Consider the following 16,406-nt stretch of genomic DNA (forward strand, 5'->3'; position numbering starts at 1 on the left):
GGGCAAAGAAACGCATGGAGTAGACGAAGTCAGAGTCAAAGAGTAACTAGCCACTGACTTGTGAGCATCGGTGTGTGATATTTCAAGTGCTGACCGCTGATCCAGCAGCTCACAGGCAGAGTCGTCTCTCCACAGGCGTCACTAAACGAGGAACAGACACAGTTTCAATATAATGTTCCACACTAAGCATATCAATTAAGTTTGGACAACAAAGACTGTGATTTGGACTTTGACTTACTAGTCATGTCTGTACGTGGGAAGCAGTCCAGACACGATCGTTGATTCAGGCTATGTGTTGCGTACCATCTCGATCAGGCTCCTGTAGTCCTTCTTCAGAACCTCAGCCTGATGTCGTTCGCTCCCACGTTCAGCACAACAGCTCCGACGCGCTCATCACCGTTCAGGATCTCGGGAACCTGTCCAGCAACATCAAGAACATGAGCACCAGGAAAGCAGTGAGAGCGCACCTTATCCTTACCCGAGGTAGCACGGTCATGACGGACCATGGACGTGCCCATGATCAAGGTGGCGTCGCGTTCCGACTCGCGAAGAGGGAAGAAGCGGTTCCGGGTCGAGATCTCGAAGACCGGGAGGGGCGACGGAGAGGTTCTTGCTCTGGTCCTGGCTCGTGTCTTCCGCTGTGTGATCCATGGTGTTATGTCGGTGCCGGAGTGAATGAAGCCAGAGATGATCGCATCCTCCTGGGCAGAGAAACGCATGGAGTAGACGAAGTCAGAGTCAAAGAGTAACTAACCACTGACTTGTGAGCATCGGTGTGTGATGTTTCAAGCGCTGACCGCCAATCCAGCAGCTCACAGGCAGAGTCGTCTCTCCACAGGCGTCGAGTCGTCTCTCCACAGGCGTCACTAAACAAGAAATAGACAATTGATATGCTTAGTGTGGAACATTATATTGAAACTAAGTTTGGACAACAAAGACTGTGTTTTGGACTTTGACTTACTATTTATTAGGCGTGTGCAAATAATCTACTGAACCTTTCCTGTCCTTGTCTGTACATGGGAAGCGGTCCAGACACGATGATCGTTGCTTCAGGCGATGTGTTGCATACCGTCTCGATCAGGCTCCTGTAGAACTTCTTCAGAACCTCAGCCTGATGTCGTTCTCTCCCACGTGCAGTACAGCAGCTCCGACAAACTGAAGTTGACGAACGCCATTTTTCTCAGGACAAGCGCCCCGAGATAACAGCAGAAAACAGGTGGGAAATAATTAGCATAGTTGATGTTCATAATGATTTCCCTTACACAGAAATAGATTCCAGAGTTTTGGAGCATAAAGAATTTAAGTTTGAGCCTAATTTTTATTTCTGGAATATTTACATTAATAAATAACTAATGCTAATTACAAGTAATCGTCTAGCAGTGTTAATAAACCTTAAGCAAGAACTGACCACAGAGAAGTCATCTGAACAATTGTAAATACCATTCGAATGCTTATGATTTAGGGCAGATTTGACATACTCGACCTAACCTCAGGATAATAAATAAGGTTAAAAGGTGTTAAGTTTAAAGCGCACGCCGTAAAACATGGCGCCCAGCGTGGGGCTTTAACTGTTCAATTCTGGCCAGTAATTGAACAGTTAAGCGCCTACTAAATAGCATGTGCGTGAATATGCTTAAGGATTAGAAATATATTTTCTTTTTTAAAGATAAATCAATTAGAAGACGACTAGTGAAACTTAGTCGGAAAAAAAAAATCTAGAAAAGATTATTTAAAGGAGACACAGAAAGGGTTAGATGTGCAAGGCTCGTTGCTTCAGGCGATTTGTTGCGTACCGTCTCGATCAGGCTCCTGTGGACCTCCAGAACCTCAGCCTGATGTTGTTCGCTCCCACGTTCAGCACAACAGCTCTAACGCGGTCATCACCGTTCAGGATCTCGGGAACCTGTGCAGCAACATCAAGAACATGAGCACCAGGAAAGCAGTGAGTGCACACCTTATCCTTACCTGAGGTAGCACGGACATGACGGACCATGGACGTGCTGATGACCACGGTGGCGTCGCGTTCCGACTCGCCAAGAGGGGAGAAGCGGTTCCGGGTCGAGATCTCCAAGACCGGGAGGGGCGGCGGAGAGGTTCTAGCTCTGGTCCTGGCTCGTGTCTTCCGCTGTGTGATCCATGATGTTGTCCGTGCCGGAGGGAATAAAGCCAGAGATGATCGAGTCCTCCTGGGTAGAGAAACGCATGGAGTAGACGAAGTCAGAATCAAGAAGTAACTGACCACTGACTTGAGCATCGGCGTGTGATGTCTGAAGCGCTGACCCCCGATCCAGCAGCTCACAGGCGTCGAGTCGTCTCTCCACAGCAGTCACTAAATGAGAAACAGACACAGTTTCAATATAATGTTCCACACCAAGCATATCAATTAAGTATGGACAACAAAAACTGTGATTTGGACTTTGACTTAGTCATTAGGCGTGTAACGTCTTGGAGATGTCCGTCAGAACAGCCGCTCCGATTCTGCTGGGGTGACGACCATCAGCACGATACAGCCTAGATCTCTCCTAGAACAGATTCCAATTATTTACAAAGAGCAGTTTCTGTTCATTGCACTAAATGAATGTTTAATGTCATTGTGTAAACAATCTACTGAAGCTTTCCAGTCCTTGTCTGTACATGGGAAGCGGTCCAGACACAATGATCGTTGCTTCAGGCGATGTGTTGCATACCGTCTCGATCAGGCTCCTGTAGTCCTTCTTCAGAACCTCAGCCTGATGTCGTTCGCTCCCACGTTCAGCACAACAGCTCCAACGCGCTCATCATCGTTCAGGATCTCAGGAACCTGTCCACAACATCAAGAACATGAGCACCAGGAAAGCAGTGAGTGCGCACCTTACCCTTACCTGAGGTAGCACGGACATGACGAACCATGGATGTGCCGATGATCACGTCGCGTTCCAACTCGCGAAGAGGGGAGAAGTGGTTCCGGGTTGAGATCTCGAAGACCTGGAGGGGCGGCGGAGAGGTTCTAGCTCTGGTACTGGTTCGTGTCTTCCGCTGTGTGATCCATGGTGTTGTGTCGGTGCCGGACTGAATGAAGCCAGAGATGATGGCATCCTCCTGGGCAGAGAAACGCATGGAGTAGACGAAGTCAGAGTTAAAGAGCAACTAACCACTGACTTGTGAGCATCGGTGTGTGATGTTTCAAGCGCTGACTGCCGATCCAGCAGCTCACAGGCAGAATCGTCTCTCCACAGGCGTCACTAAACGAGGAACAGACACAGTTTCAATATAATGTTCCACACTAAGCATATCAATTAAGTTTGGACAACAAAAACTGTGATTTGGACTGACTTAGTCATTAGGTGTGTAACGTCTTGGAGATGTCCGTCAGAACAACCGCTCCGATTCTGCTGGGGTGAAGGCCATCAGCACGATACAGCCTAGATCTCTCCTAGAACGGATTCCAATTATTTACAAAGAGCAGTTTCTGTTCATTACACAATAACATTAACCATTCATTTAGTGCAAATAATCTACTGAACCTTTCCCGTCCTTGTCTGTACGTGGGAAGCGCTCCAGACACGATGATCGATGCTTCAGGCGATGTGTTGCGTACCGTCTCGATCAGGCTCCTGTAGTCCTTCAGAAACTCAGCCTGATGTCATTCGCTCCCACGTTCAGCACAACAGCTCCGACGCGCTCATCACCGTTCAGGATCTCGGGAACCTGTGCAGCGACATCAAGAACATGAGCACCAGGAAAGCAGTGAGTGCACACCTTACCCTTACCCGAGGTAGCAAGGACGTGCCGATGATCACGGCGTCGTCGCGTTCCGACTCACGAAGAGGGGAGAAGCGGATCCGGGTCGAGATCTCGAAGACCGGGAGGGGCGGCGGAGAGGTTCTAGCTCTGGTCCTGGCTGGTGTCTTCCGCTGTGTGATCCATGGTCCATTGTGTTGTGACGGTGTTGGACTGAATGAAGCCAGAGATGATCGCGTCCTCCTGGGCAGCGAAACGCATGGATTAGACAAAGTCAGAGTCAAAGAGTAACTAACCACTGACTTGTGAGCAACGACGTGTGATGTTTCAAGCGCTAACAGCCGATCCAGCAGCTCACAGGCAGAATCGTCTCTCCACAGGCGTCACTAAACGAGGAATAGACACAGTTTCAATATAATGTTCCACACTAAGCATATCAATTAAGTTTGAACAAAGACTGTGATTTGGACTTTGGCCTACTAGTCATTAGGTGTGTAACATCTTGGAGATGTTGTCCGACAGAACAGCCGCTCCGATTTTGCTGGGGTGAAGGCCATCTGCATGATACAGCCTAGATCTCTCCTAGAACAGATTACAATTATTTACAAAGAGCAGTTTCTGTCCGTTACACAATAACATTAAACATTCATTTAGTGCAGATGGTCTACTGAACCGTTCCCGTCCTTTTCGGCACGTGGGAAGCGGTCCAGACACGATGATCGTTGCTTCAGGCGATGTGCTGCGTACCGTCTTGATCAGGCTCCTGTAGTCCTTCAAAACCTCCGTCTGCCTCAGCCTGATGTCGTTCGCTCCCGCGTGCAGCACAACAGCTCAGACAAACTGGAGTTGACGAACGCCATTTTTCTCGGGACAGGCGTCCCGAGATAACAGCAAAAAACATATGGGAAATAATTAGCATAGCTGATGTCCATAATGATTTCCCTTACACAGGAGTAGATTCCAGAGTTTGAGCATAAAGAATTTAAGTTTGAGCCTAACTTTTATTTCTGGAATATTTACTTTAAAAAATAACTAATGCTAATTACAAGTAATTGTCTAGCAGTGTTAATAAACCTTAAGCAAGAACTGACCACAGAGAAGTCATCTGAACAATTGAGAGTACCATTCAAATGCTTATGATTTACGTCAGATTTGACTTACTCGACCTAACCTGAGGATAATAAATAATACGGTTAAAAGGTGTTAAGATTAAAGCGCACACACTGTAAAACATGGCGCCCAACGTGGGGCTTTAACTGTTCAATTCTGGCCAGTAATTGAACAGTTAAGCGCCTGCTAAATAGTGTGTGTGCGCGTGGATATGCTTAAGGATTAGAAATTTATTTTCTAAAAAAAGATAAATTATTTAGAAGACGACTTGTGAAACTTAGTCGGAAAAAAAAATCTAGAAAAGATTTGAAGAAGACCCAGAAAGGATTAGATGTGCACATAACAAATAAGTTAAAGAGTGAAGGAAAGACTAATAAGTCTATACAAATGAGGCTAAGCTATGGCAGCAAAAGCCCAAGAAAAAAAAATAAATAAAAAAATAAAAATTTTATACAAGCATATACATGGGGTGAGTCTCATGTATTAGGATGGCAAAAGATAGCCTTACAGGCAGAGACAGTCCAAAAGAAACACTCCTTTCAAAGGAGCGACTTTGACTTACTAGTCATCTGGTGTGTAACGTCTTGGAGATGTCCGACAGAACAGCCGCTCCGATTCTGCTGGGGTGAAGGCCATCAGCACGATACAGCCTAGATCTCTCCTAGAACAAATTCCAATTATTTACAAAGAGCAGTTTCTTTCCATTACACAATGACATTAACCATTCATTTAGTGCAAAAAATCTACTGAACCTTTCCTGTCCTTGTCTGTACGTGTGAAGCAGTCCAGACACGATGATCGTTGCTTCAGCCGATGTGTTGCGTACCGTCTCGATCAGGCTCCTGTAGTCCTTCAGAACCTCAGCCTGATGTCGTTCGCTCCCACGTTCAGCACAACAGCTCCGACGCGCTCATCACCATTCAGGATCTCAGGAACCTGTGCAGCAACATCAAGAACATGAGCACCAGGAAAGCAGTGAGTGCGCACCTTATCCTTACCTGAGGTAGCACAGACATGACGGACCATGGACGTGCCGATGATCACGGCGTCGTCGCGTTCAGACTCGTGAAGAGGGGAGAAGCGGTTCCAGGTCAGGTTCTAGCTCTGGTCCTGGCTCATGTCTTCCGCTGTGTGATCCATGATGTGTCCATGCCGGAGTGAATAAAGCCAGAGATGATCGCATCCTCCTGGGCAGAGAAACGCATGGAGTAGACGAAGTCAGAGTAAAATAGTAATGAACCACTGACTTGTGAGCATCAGCACGTGATGTTTCAAGCACTGACCGCCAATCCAACAGCTCACAGGCAGAGTAGTCTCTCCACAGGCGTCACTAAACGAGGAAAAGACACCGTTTCAAATGTAATGTTCCACACTTAGCATATCAATCAAGTTTGAACAACAAAGACTGTGATTTGGACTTTGACTTACTAGTCGTTAGGTGTGTAACGTCTTGGAGATGTCCGACAGACCAGCCGCTCCGATTCTGCTGGGGTGAAGGCCATCAGCACGATACAGCCTAGATCTCTCCTAGAACAAATTCCAATTATTTGCAAAGAGCAGTTTCTGTTCATTACACAATGACATTAACCATTCATTTAGTGCAAATAATCTACTTAACCTTTCCTGTCTTTGTATGTTGGAAGCGGTCCAGACACGATGATTGTTGCTTCAGGCGATGTGTTGCGTACCGTCTCGATCAGGCTCCTGTAGTCCTTCAGAAATTCAGCCTGATGTTGTTCGCTCCCACGTTCAGCACAACAGCTCCGAACAGCTTTTTCGAAATGCTAGCAGGCTAAAGGCTAGTAGCCGAGATTTAGAAAATTGGATCCAAGTAGCGATAAAGCAATCCAATTGTTTTTTATAAGGTATAGTATCGAGGATAAGTTCACATGTTATAAAAATATAAGGTGCTTGATTACAAATGAGTGGTAAAGAAGAAAATCAAGGATTGATGAATCAATTAGACGGAGCAACAAACACAAACCTTTACAAGGCTTACATGTCTGAAACCTCCAGCCATAAGTTCTCCGTCACTTAAAGAAGAGTGTTACGTACCTGTACACTCACCTGACTGCTTTGCAGTGGAGACCCCCTGCTGTAAGCTCTGTGACTGCTAGCCCTTTGAGAGAAGAGGACTCCGTGATTGTACACTCACCTGACTGCTTTGCAGTGAAACCTCCAGCTGAAAGTTCTCCCTCAGTCACTTAAAGAAGAGTATTGCGTACCTGTATGCTCACCTGACTGCTTTGCAGTGGAGACCCCCTGCTGTAAGCTCTGTGTCTGCTAGCCCTTTGAGAGAAGAGGACTCCGTGATTGTATACTCACCTGACTGCTTTGCAGTGGAGACCCCCTGCTGTAAGCTCTGTGACTGCTAACCATTTGAGAGAAGAGGACTCCGTGATTGTATACTCACCTGACTGCTTTGCAGTGAAACCTCCAGCTGCAAGTTCTCCCTCAGTCACTTAAAGAAGAGTATTGCGTACCTGTATGCTCACCTGTCTGCTTTGCAGTGGAGACCCCCTGCTGTAAGCTCTGTGACTGCTAGCCCTTTGAGAGAAGAGGACTCCGTGATCGTACTCACCTGACTGGTTTGCAGTGAAGACCTCCAGCCTGAAACCCTCCTGCAGCAAGCTTCGTGATCACCGGCCTGCAAGAGGAATTAAGTGTCGTGTAATCACCTGACTGCTTCCCAGTGAAGTTGCCATCAGAGCACCCCGACCCTGCATTCCCCCTAGTTAAATTTATCAATGAAAAATATTGTTTTACCCAAATCTTGTCGTCTGTCCTCCTTGCTCTGTCCGACTCCCCAAGGGTGGTACGGGTCTCAGGGATGAGTGCAAGCAGGTTGGCCCGCCCTGACCTGTGACATAAGACCTGTGACATAAGTCAAACTTGCATACAAAGCTTTACAATACAAGAAGGGGCAAACAATGACATGAAAGGTAGACAGAAAATGTAAGAAACAAGTGAAAGATGCGTAATATAATATGAGTCACAAAGCAGAAAATGGGCATAGAAGATCAGCCACTAATGCTAACATACAGAAGACAGGCAGAGAATAAAACATAAAAAAGTGCATAAATACAAAATACACAAACAGTAAAGACAAAACATTTGATGCATTACATTTCAATACAAAAAAAGAACAGTTTTAGAAAAATAGGAATCGGCATGATAGTCAATTGGACAGGAACATAGAACAGCATAATTGCTAATAATTAAAAGAGCATAAATGAAAGATTGATGGAAGACATTAAATCAAACAAAAAACAATGGGCTTAGACAAAAAAAAGCAAAGACAAGAGAAAGGAATAAAATACACAAACGATAGGTAAATGCACAAATACAAAATTGTAAATAAAAGTATTGGCCACTGTACCAATAAACAAACAAGTCTTAAATTGGATACATGAGATGAAGTGAAGGCATATATACAAAAGAAGCAATTTCAGGACTATGGTGTTGTACAAAGGAAATTAATCATAGAGCTTTATAAAGATAAAAATAAAAAAGGCATTCATGTAGTGTAGATTAGCAGTGCCGGCTTGCTGAGAAGGAACATGGCATTCGTGTACAAATACACAAACTCTCAACAGTAACATTTGTTTAAGAAGTTGGACATGTGGAGTTTCAACCCTTAAATATACAATGCCTGCACTTTTTATTTTTTTACAATTAGTGTAATTAAGCCAGTTTCTTTGTTTCACACACTTGTCAATAATCATCTTCACTACATAAATAAGGAAGTACAATAATTAAGTCAATTCACATAGGGCTGTGTAATCTAATCTAAGGCTGTGAAACGATAAATCATGATTAATTGCATCCAAAATAAGTTTATTTACATAATATTAGGGTTAAAACAGTGTGCAAAAGAAAAGGTTTAATAGAACATGAAGTGTAGAGAAGAGCACACAGGAGCAAGAATAAGTCCCACGGCTCCACACAAGGAGGGCTTCAGAAGATATGCAGAGGATCTGCTAATCCTCCATTTAAGAGCATGTGGAGGTCCTGAGAAACACTTACAACAGACAAGCATTTAAACAGCAAATCACAAAGTATAGTATTGATTATGTTGGCAAAATAGGCAAGTTAACAAATTGACATCAACAAGCGGTCATCAGTGAACATGTCATTCTTTAAGTTATTTAGGGTGCACATTGATGAATGGATCTCACCTGAACTTCACCGCTCACTACATGTGGTGACCCTCTGTATCTGAACTCTGACTCACTCAGATGCCTTTATATCCCTAAACAGCTCCTGCAAAAACACAAATCATCAGATCACACACACACATGCAGTACTCATTCCAATCAAGAGCTCACTGGAGCAAAATAATCAATTTAAGTTAATTTATTAGATCAACAGAGGGTATATCTGGAATACAGGTGTTTAAAAAACACAGGACAGATTGTAAACGGATCGTTGGCCATCAACTAACCACACGAACGATCCGATCTCAGTGAGAATTCACATCAGACTCATTTACATCTCAGATCTACAGAGGAAACAGAACAGTTAACATGATACACCAAATTAAAGAAACAATAATAATTAAAAAAAAATCCAAAAATCTGTGTGAAAGCAGATAAAGTGAAATATTTTAAAACACTTAAATATTAAATCCAAATTAAGTGTAGAACGGTCAATAAAAGATGTGCTCATAAATGTCACTTACAAAATGGTGGATGTATTAAAGCGCCCGACGATGGAGATAACTTCAGGAGACTTTAATGGACCAGTGACCAGCAGAATCCACGAGGAGAACCACACACATCAACTAGACCTTAAAGTAATGCAAGCCAACGACCAGGGAGAAACAGAGGGCTTAAATACACAGAGAACAGATCAAGGAAACGAGACACAGCTGGGGTAAATTAACCCAACGACAGTAACCATAGTAACTAACTGGGAGAGAACGAAACCAGTTCATTTGGTTCAGCTGTGTTGTGTTAATGAAGACGGTGAAACTGGGATCAAGGAGTGGCTCAGTTTGATGAAAGCCTAAAAATGCTTCAGAAAACCTTGGTTTACAATCACTACATTTGTACTGCATTAAAGTTTAAATAATGAAAATACAAATATACAGAAAGGGTAGAGATCTACAACACCAATTAAGTACAAGTGAAAAATAACCAAAAATAAAAATAACTATCTTACGTTCAGTTCAGTTCAGTTCAGTTCAGTTCAGTTCAGTTCAGTTCAGTCTTCCCTCTCCAAACTACATCCCAGACTGGAAATCTTGCAGGTTCATCCTGTGGGCCTTTATACTTATGGGCAAAACCACTGACAGGAACACAAACAACAAGGAATACAATTCAACAAACCACCAAATCTCAATATAATACACTTTCTGTACATGGCCTAATTCACAAATTATTATTTAAAAAACCATGAATACATGTTTCCTCATTGAAAAACTGTTACATTTTTGAACAAACATTCCCCTTCATCTTCTACACTTGGTTTCTCCCAGTTCCCAACATGCACCTCAGCACAGATATAAAAGCTCATTCCAGAAGCTGCTCAGGTTTTTCCTCTGGTTCTTGCAACCTGTCGCATTGGCTGAGTTTCTGTTTTAATTCAATTGTGAAGTAAGAGATGTTACAAATAGACTCTACAAAAATATACTATTGTGTTCATGTTAAAATTGATAAAGATCCATAATCTGATTCATGTAAAAAGGGAGTATTTTATCTACTATTTTTATCTTTTCCATTGAGTCAGGCTGATGTGATGATGTCTCCAGATCTGCTCGTCTGCCGTGAGATTTCTCTGCCAGGATTCATATGAAAGGTAGGTTGGAACTTTCTTTTAATTACATTCTTTTATAAATGGATGTTTGATCATAATTCTAAATCTATAATGTGTTTGGGATGAACTGTAACACAGAAAGCATTCAACATATCTTGTTGAGGAGCTGAGATTTTGATTATTAATCCAATTCTATTTGTGAGAAAGGGTTGGGCTTAGGGTTTGTTGGCTCAAGTCAAGTCACATTTATTTATAAACCACTTTTTACAATACAGATTGTATCAAAGCAGCTTCACAGTGATAACATGAAAATAATACAACACAGAATATATGTATTGTTGAATATGAAATGTCCCCAAATGGTGTGAGAGCCTTTACAGTGTGACGGGCTGCTGATCTGTCTTCGCTGTGTTTGTGTTTCAGTGGCGGCTGGATGGAGGACTCCTGTGGTGGAGGTTCGGGTTTGTTGGGTGTGACAGTCTGCTGGGCCCGTTCTTCGTACGTCGCTAACTCGGTTAGCTGGATTTGATTGCTGGCGATTTGCCATGATCTTGGATGGTTTGGTTCTTTGACACTCATCCTGGACTTGCTGTCACAGCAACAGGTCCGTCAGCTTGAACCTGCTCGTGATCAGGCTTATTTCATGTTAGCAGGATTAGATCGCAGCTGATATGGGTTAGGGTTAGTCCTTTAGTGCAGCACGATAGTGTAGCCTAATTTCTGAGATTTTTATTTTCTCGTGAAACGATTGTCGTGAGGGTGTCGTTTATACATTATTATTTTGTTGGAAATGCACATTAATGTTTGATCCGATGTCGGGCTTCAACAACAGCACAAAATGTTTGCATTGCCCTGAAATTCTTTGCATGTGGCTTCCTTTACACTATTGGAGATGCGGAGAACTTGATAAGCTTTCTGTCGTGCCATTCTCAAAGTTCACCTAGTGCTCTTCGTTTTTTTTTTTTTTTGCCAACTTTGGGTATATTACAATTTTTAATGAAGATAATGCAATCATGATGACCATGCCGATTATGACTAACAGTCCCTCAGGCTTAATTTACGTGATTGGTGTCATACACTGTAGACCGCACACATGTTCCCATCAAGGCCTCAATGAAGGGATTTTGTGAGCAGAAAGGGGTCTTACAATGTAAATGTGCAGCCAAGTTACTGTTACAATTTTTAATATTCCAGATAAGTAATTTTCATTTTTTTTAAAAGGCAGTTGACTGAGTAAAATATCTTAGATGTTCCACATCACAAATCAGTGTGAAAGCAAAATGGCCAGGATATGTGCATGACTCAAGAATTTTAAGAGATTCACATTTATGAACATTATTTGAACGTGGTAAGGAAAATTATAAATATCAAACTCACAGTATTACATACACTTATGCTGAGAACTCCATTTTTCCATTATGCAGGTGATTACAACAGGATCCTGCATGGAGACCCAAACCCCAGACCAGTTACAATGCAGCTCTAGGACAAGGGCACACAATGACATGAGCTTTGGCCAACTAAAGGGAAGATTTCAGGGTCTAAAAAGCCTGAGGGTTGCACCTGACAGGGCCTGTGCCATTGCATGTGCCATATTACACAACACTGCCAACATCAGAAAAAGAAAAAAAATGTTTAATTAAGCCTAAAATAAAAGACAAGACAAATTTGCAAAACTTAAGAGTTTTATTTCAATAGCTCTTTGTAAAGAAAGTTATTCCGTCATATTTTTAAAAGAGATATTATGCAAGGTCCGCAATAGTACTTTATTTTGAAGCAACTCTATTTCTAGTGCAATTCTTTTTTTTAGTCAAGTTCTATTTCTCCCCTGGTTTTTGTTTTTTCAAAATACTCTATTTTCTGTTGAAGACTCATATAGGGACGAGTTTCACCCGGTGTCGTTTGTGTCACACACGCCTCATGCAACAAATAAAAAGGAAAAGTTGTCTCTACACTGCCCACCCCTGTATCACTGCTGTGTGCAGACTCTTCTGTACATGTGGACTCCTGTCAGAAATAATACTGTAGAAATCAATTAAAGCCATAAGTTCTTTTCTTTTCTTCACTCTTTTCTTCTTTTCTTCACTCTCCAGTGCAATGTGATTGATAACTCATGGCAAAATATTTTTTAAGTTTATCATGATAAGTTTATCAGTTTTTACTTTCACAAGACAAAGCAATTTATCATTACTCGAGATTTAACAGTTGAAATGACTAAACCAGCCAATTTGGATTATAGGTCTACTTCATTTAAAGCAGCAACAAATTATTTCCCAGTGTACAAAGATAATTTAAATCTCATTTCCCAGTGATGAAGGTGTTGCTGCTACTGGTCCCTGATGTGGGTCTGGAAGAGCTGAACCCAGGGATGGCCTTCACAACAGGCCAATTCACATTCAACCCAAGGGTCAGCTCTTCTGCCAGGGTCAGGAGCATCATTATTATTTTCTCTCAGCCTTTTTCCTGGTGTGAACAGGCCTTTGAACATGTATCATATAGAGTATGAAAACTGTGCAGAATTAAAGAGGAATACACTGTACTGCTTCATCTTTAAAGGATGTTTCAAACTAAGTAGTCCAGTTCAGCATTCATTGCAGAATACATTTCATAAATGGCATCTACAGTTGCAGTGAAGTTTATCAAGAACTGACAAACTTTCCTTAAGCATTCCTCCTCGGAAACTTCTTGATCCTTGGATAAAGCTTTAAGGAAATCGGACCTGCATGGCGCAGCGTATTGGGCGGCCTGCAGCCAAACCAAACAAAAAGCAATCAGTGTCTCAATAACAAAGCGATTCGTTATTACAGACGACCCACATTTCTCAACTAATCAAATTCCATCCAAATTTCCATGATTATGATCACTGGATTTTTAAAAGTATGTTTACAAGATCATTTCCTTTACAAGAGTTTTCCAGGCCTCATTACATGCACAGCTCAATGACATCATGCACACAGTTACAGAAAACACCCACCTTGAAAACGTTCTGGACAATCCAGCCGTGATACCTCTTGAGGGCTCGGTCATAAGCTTTAGTGATATTGATGCGGATAAGATTGGGATTGTCCTCATCTCTCTCCCCATCCACTAGACTTTGCAGTAAAACCTGAATGAACCGCAGACCTCTGAGGAAAACACTGGTGATATCGTCAAACAATTTATGAAAAATCAGAAATTGCACATACATAGTATATATTTATTAGAGCTGCACATTTAACACATTAAATCCGCTACGTAGTGGACATGTTTTCCTCTCCAAACCAGTTTAAGGTTAGGGTGTAGGGAATGTTCAGGGGTTAGTATCTTTAGTAGGGTTATGTTGGTGATCTGCACTGTGATTGACACGAGTAATGAAATCTTTCGAATCGACTCTTAGAATCCAAACAGGCTTGGGCAATAAAAGCACTACAACAACGCATTGGATTTAACTCACTGTACGAGCTCAGGTACTGATGACTGTTCCCAGACAATGATTCACAGTTCACCAATGACCAACTTTAGGTGCGTTCACGTCATGTAGAAACTGCTGTGATTACGAGATTCCGACTTTTAAAAAGCTTTCACGTCCAGTCTGCTTTCACAACAGTGACCCAAACTGGGAAAACTGCTTATTTACCGAATCGACAGTCCACTGGCTAATCTTTAACATGTTTGCTTTTAAAGCTTGCTTTTCTGTTTTATAAGAGAAGTCACGGGCGATTGCAGGACAGGTATGATTACGTTTACAGGATTTGTCGTTAATTTCTATGGTATCAGCAAGAGTTATTGATGTGCCGCTAGATAGTTACATATTTCACAATGTTACATTTTGTCAATTGCATTTTATAAATAAAATAATAAAAACATTTTTCAATACCTGAAATAAAATACATTTTGCTTAGTAAAGTTCAGGTTTTCTAAATCACATAAATAAACATTTTCCTTCAGAACTGTGGTCTATTTTAATAGCCTACAAAAATCAGATCTTCATTTAATTTAGAATTGTGCAGCTCTAGTTTCTATTAATGTGATTTGTTGTATTAGATATAAAATCAGAAGAACTAGAAGGACATGCAGAAAGTGTGACTAAGGGAACAGATTACCTCTTTAACCACATAAGCGCCAGCGTGGCTCCGACTTTAGGCCACTCTGAGCCATAGATGCTTTTCTCAGTTAGCAGAATCTGCTGAAGAGTCTCATACTTCACTGGATCTGAGTCATAGACAGCTTTGATTTTCTAGTGAGAATTGGGAAGCATTCAGAAAACACTCATAAAATACATTTTCAAAGGTATTTGATATAGGAAGCTTCCTTAAAAACTGACTAATTAACACATACTAGCTTAGCCCTGAGACTTACTGTGATGTTTCCATTTATGTCAGCCTTAATTGGTGCGAAAACCTTGGAACCCAGGCAATCTGCAATGTAATTTTATAAAACACATTATAACTAATCCTGACATCATACAATTGGTTCCAAATGTCTGTTTATGGTACCAAGAAAATTGTAGCCATCTGGTAAACAAACTGTTAAAACTATCCAAAACTAGGGTACTTAAACTGTAGGCTACTAACTAGGATACTAAAACTAGACAAGTCTAGAATAAAATTTTATGAAATATATCAAACGTTTAATAACAGTAATTCACTGAAACAACATTTATTGTACGTACCCATATTCTGATCACAGGCATTTTTGCCTAGGCTATTTCTGACGCTGGAACAGTGATAAAAGCGCATGGTATTTTGGCGCCACCGTGTGGTTAAAGGAGGTATTCACCCGCGCTGCGTAAAGAGTATCAGTTCTGTTTTGTCCACGGCGTTCAATGTTTAATGATCCCCTTGTTGTTTATAACACAAGTTTGGACAATTCAGACATTAAAAAGTCGAACTGAAATGTCAAATGTGAAAGGAAATATCGGGGAGAGAAAGATCGAATGTCCAAAATTGCTTTCATTGTGTTTCCCAACAGTATGATTCTTAAATCAACTTCGGTAGACTATTTAATATATAGGCCTTAAGATATCTCTTATGCTCGCTCACCAAAATTCTCATATATTTTTTGTAACTTCGCATAATTAAGTCACACGTACAAGTTAGGACTCACCGAAAAACTGTGGCAGATGCGAAACCGACTCCAGAAATGTTTTGGTGTCGATGTCGTTGGTGTCTGGCAGCGGCGCAAACTGCTGATCCAGCAAAAGTGCCATCACAAAACATGGAAATAATGCTAGCTGCTTTTTTTTCAACTGTCAGCGGTTCGCCTGCGTTAGTTTCTAATTTAAATTCTTCCGGAATGTCTTGGAAAATATATTCAACAGGTGAGGCAGAGTTACTGACCGACTGAAGCAAACCCGAAGCGAGGCCACAGCGTGAATTAATCATGACCGCATTTTAAATACCCTTCCTGCAGACAAATGCCAAGCTACATGCTACTTCTAAATAATTCAATGGGTTATATCCAGTTATAAGCTTAAAACACTTACAACCTTATCTATAGACCCACCTTTTAGCGCAATTTTAGGCAATTTAGCACAACAGAGCAGCTTGAAAGGATAGTTCATTAAACATTCTGTCATTTACTCGCCCACAAATTGTTCCAAACCTGTATGAATTTCTTTCTTCTGCTGAACATAAAATATATTTTGAAGACAGTCAGTGACCAAACAGTTGATGGGCTCTAATTACTTTCTATGGGGAAAGAATACCATGGAAGTCAATGGGGCACATCAACTGTTTGTTTCCACATTTTCTTTGAAATATCCCCTTTTGTGATCAGCAGAATAAATGTATACAGGTTAGAAAGAACTTGAGGGTGAGTAAAACTCGAGAATTTCAGCT

The 16,406-nt window shown here is 41.7% G+C and overlaps 1 protein-coding gene and 1 long non-coding RNA gene across 4 annotated transcripts; one reads left to right on the top strand and one right to left on the bottom strand.

Moving 5' to 3' along the window:
* Positions 1–10,348: 10,348 nt before the first annotated feature.
* On the top strand, positions 10,349–12,643 carry LOC120481979 (uncharacterized). Its single transcript, XR_005623405.2, has 4 exons — positions 10,349–10,427; positions 10,561–10,629; positions 11,011–11,191; positions 12,012–12,643. It is a non-coding gene; the product is annotated as an uncharacterized LOC120481979 (long non-coding RNA).
* A 401-nt stretch (positions 12,644–13,044) lies between these two features.
* On the bottom strand, positions 13,045–16,247 carry gltpb (glycolipid transfer protein b). 3 transcript variants are annotated; one of them, XM_039675962.2, is made up of 5 exons: positions 15,673–16,247; positions 14,926–14,984; positions 14,670–14,803; positions 13,562–13,724; positions 13,045–13,332 (listed from the first exon to the last, which is right to left on the bottom strand). In XM_039675962.2, the coding sequence occupies exons 1-5, from the start codon at positions 15,773–15,775 to the stop codon at positions 13,150–13,152; spliced, it is 642 nt and encodes a 213-aa protein (XP_039531896.2). In that variant the 5' UTR covers positions 15,776–16,247; the 3' UTR covers positions 13,045–13,149. The 3 variants fall into 3 exon arrangements, with proteins under 3 accessions (XP_039531896.2, XP_039531897.2, XP_039531898.2); XM_039675963.2 differs by having other exon boundaries at positions 13,562–13,712; positions 15,673–16,234; XM_039675964.2 differs by lacking the exon at positions 15,673–16,247 and adding an exon at positions 15,239–15,654.
* Positions 16,248–16,406: the final 159 nt, after the last annotated feature.

This window comes from Pimephales promelas, chromosome 23 (assembly GCF_988280905.1).
Source record: "Pimephales promelas chromosome 23, fPimPro1.hap1.1, whole genome shotgun sequence".
NCBI classification, from domain to species: Eukaryota; Metazoa; Chordata; class Actinopteri; order Cypriniformes; family Leuciscidae; genus Pimephales; species Pimephales promelas.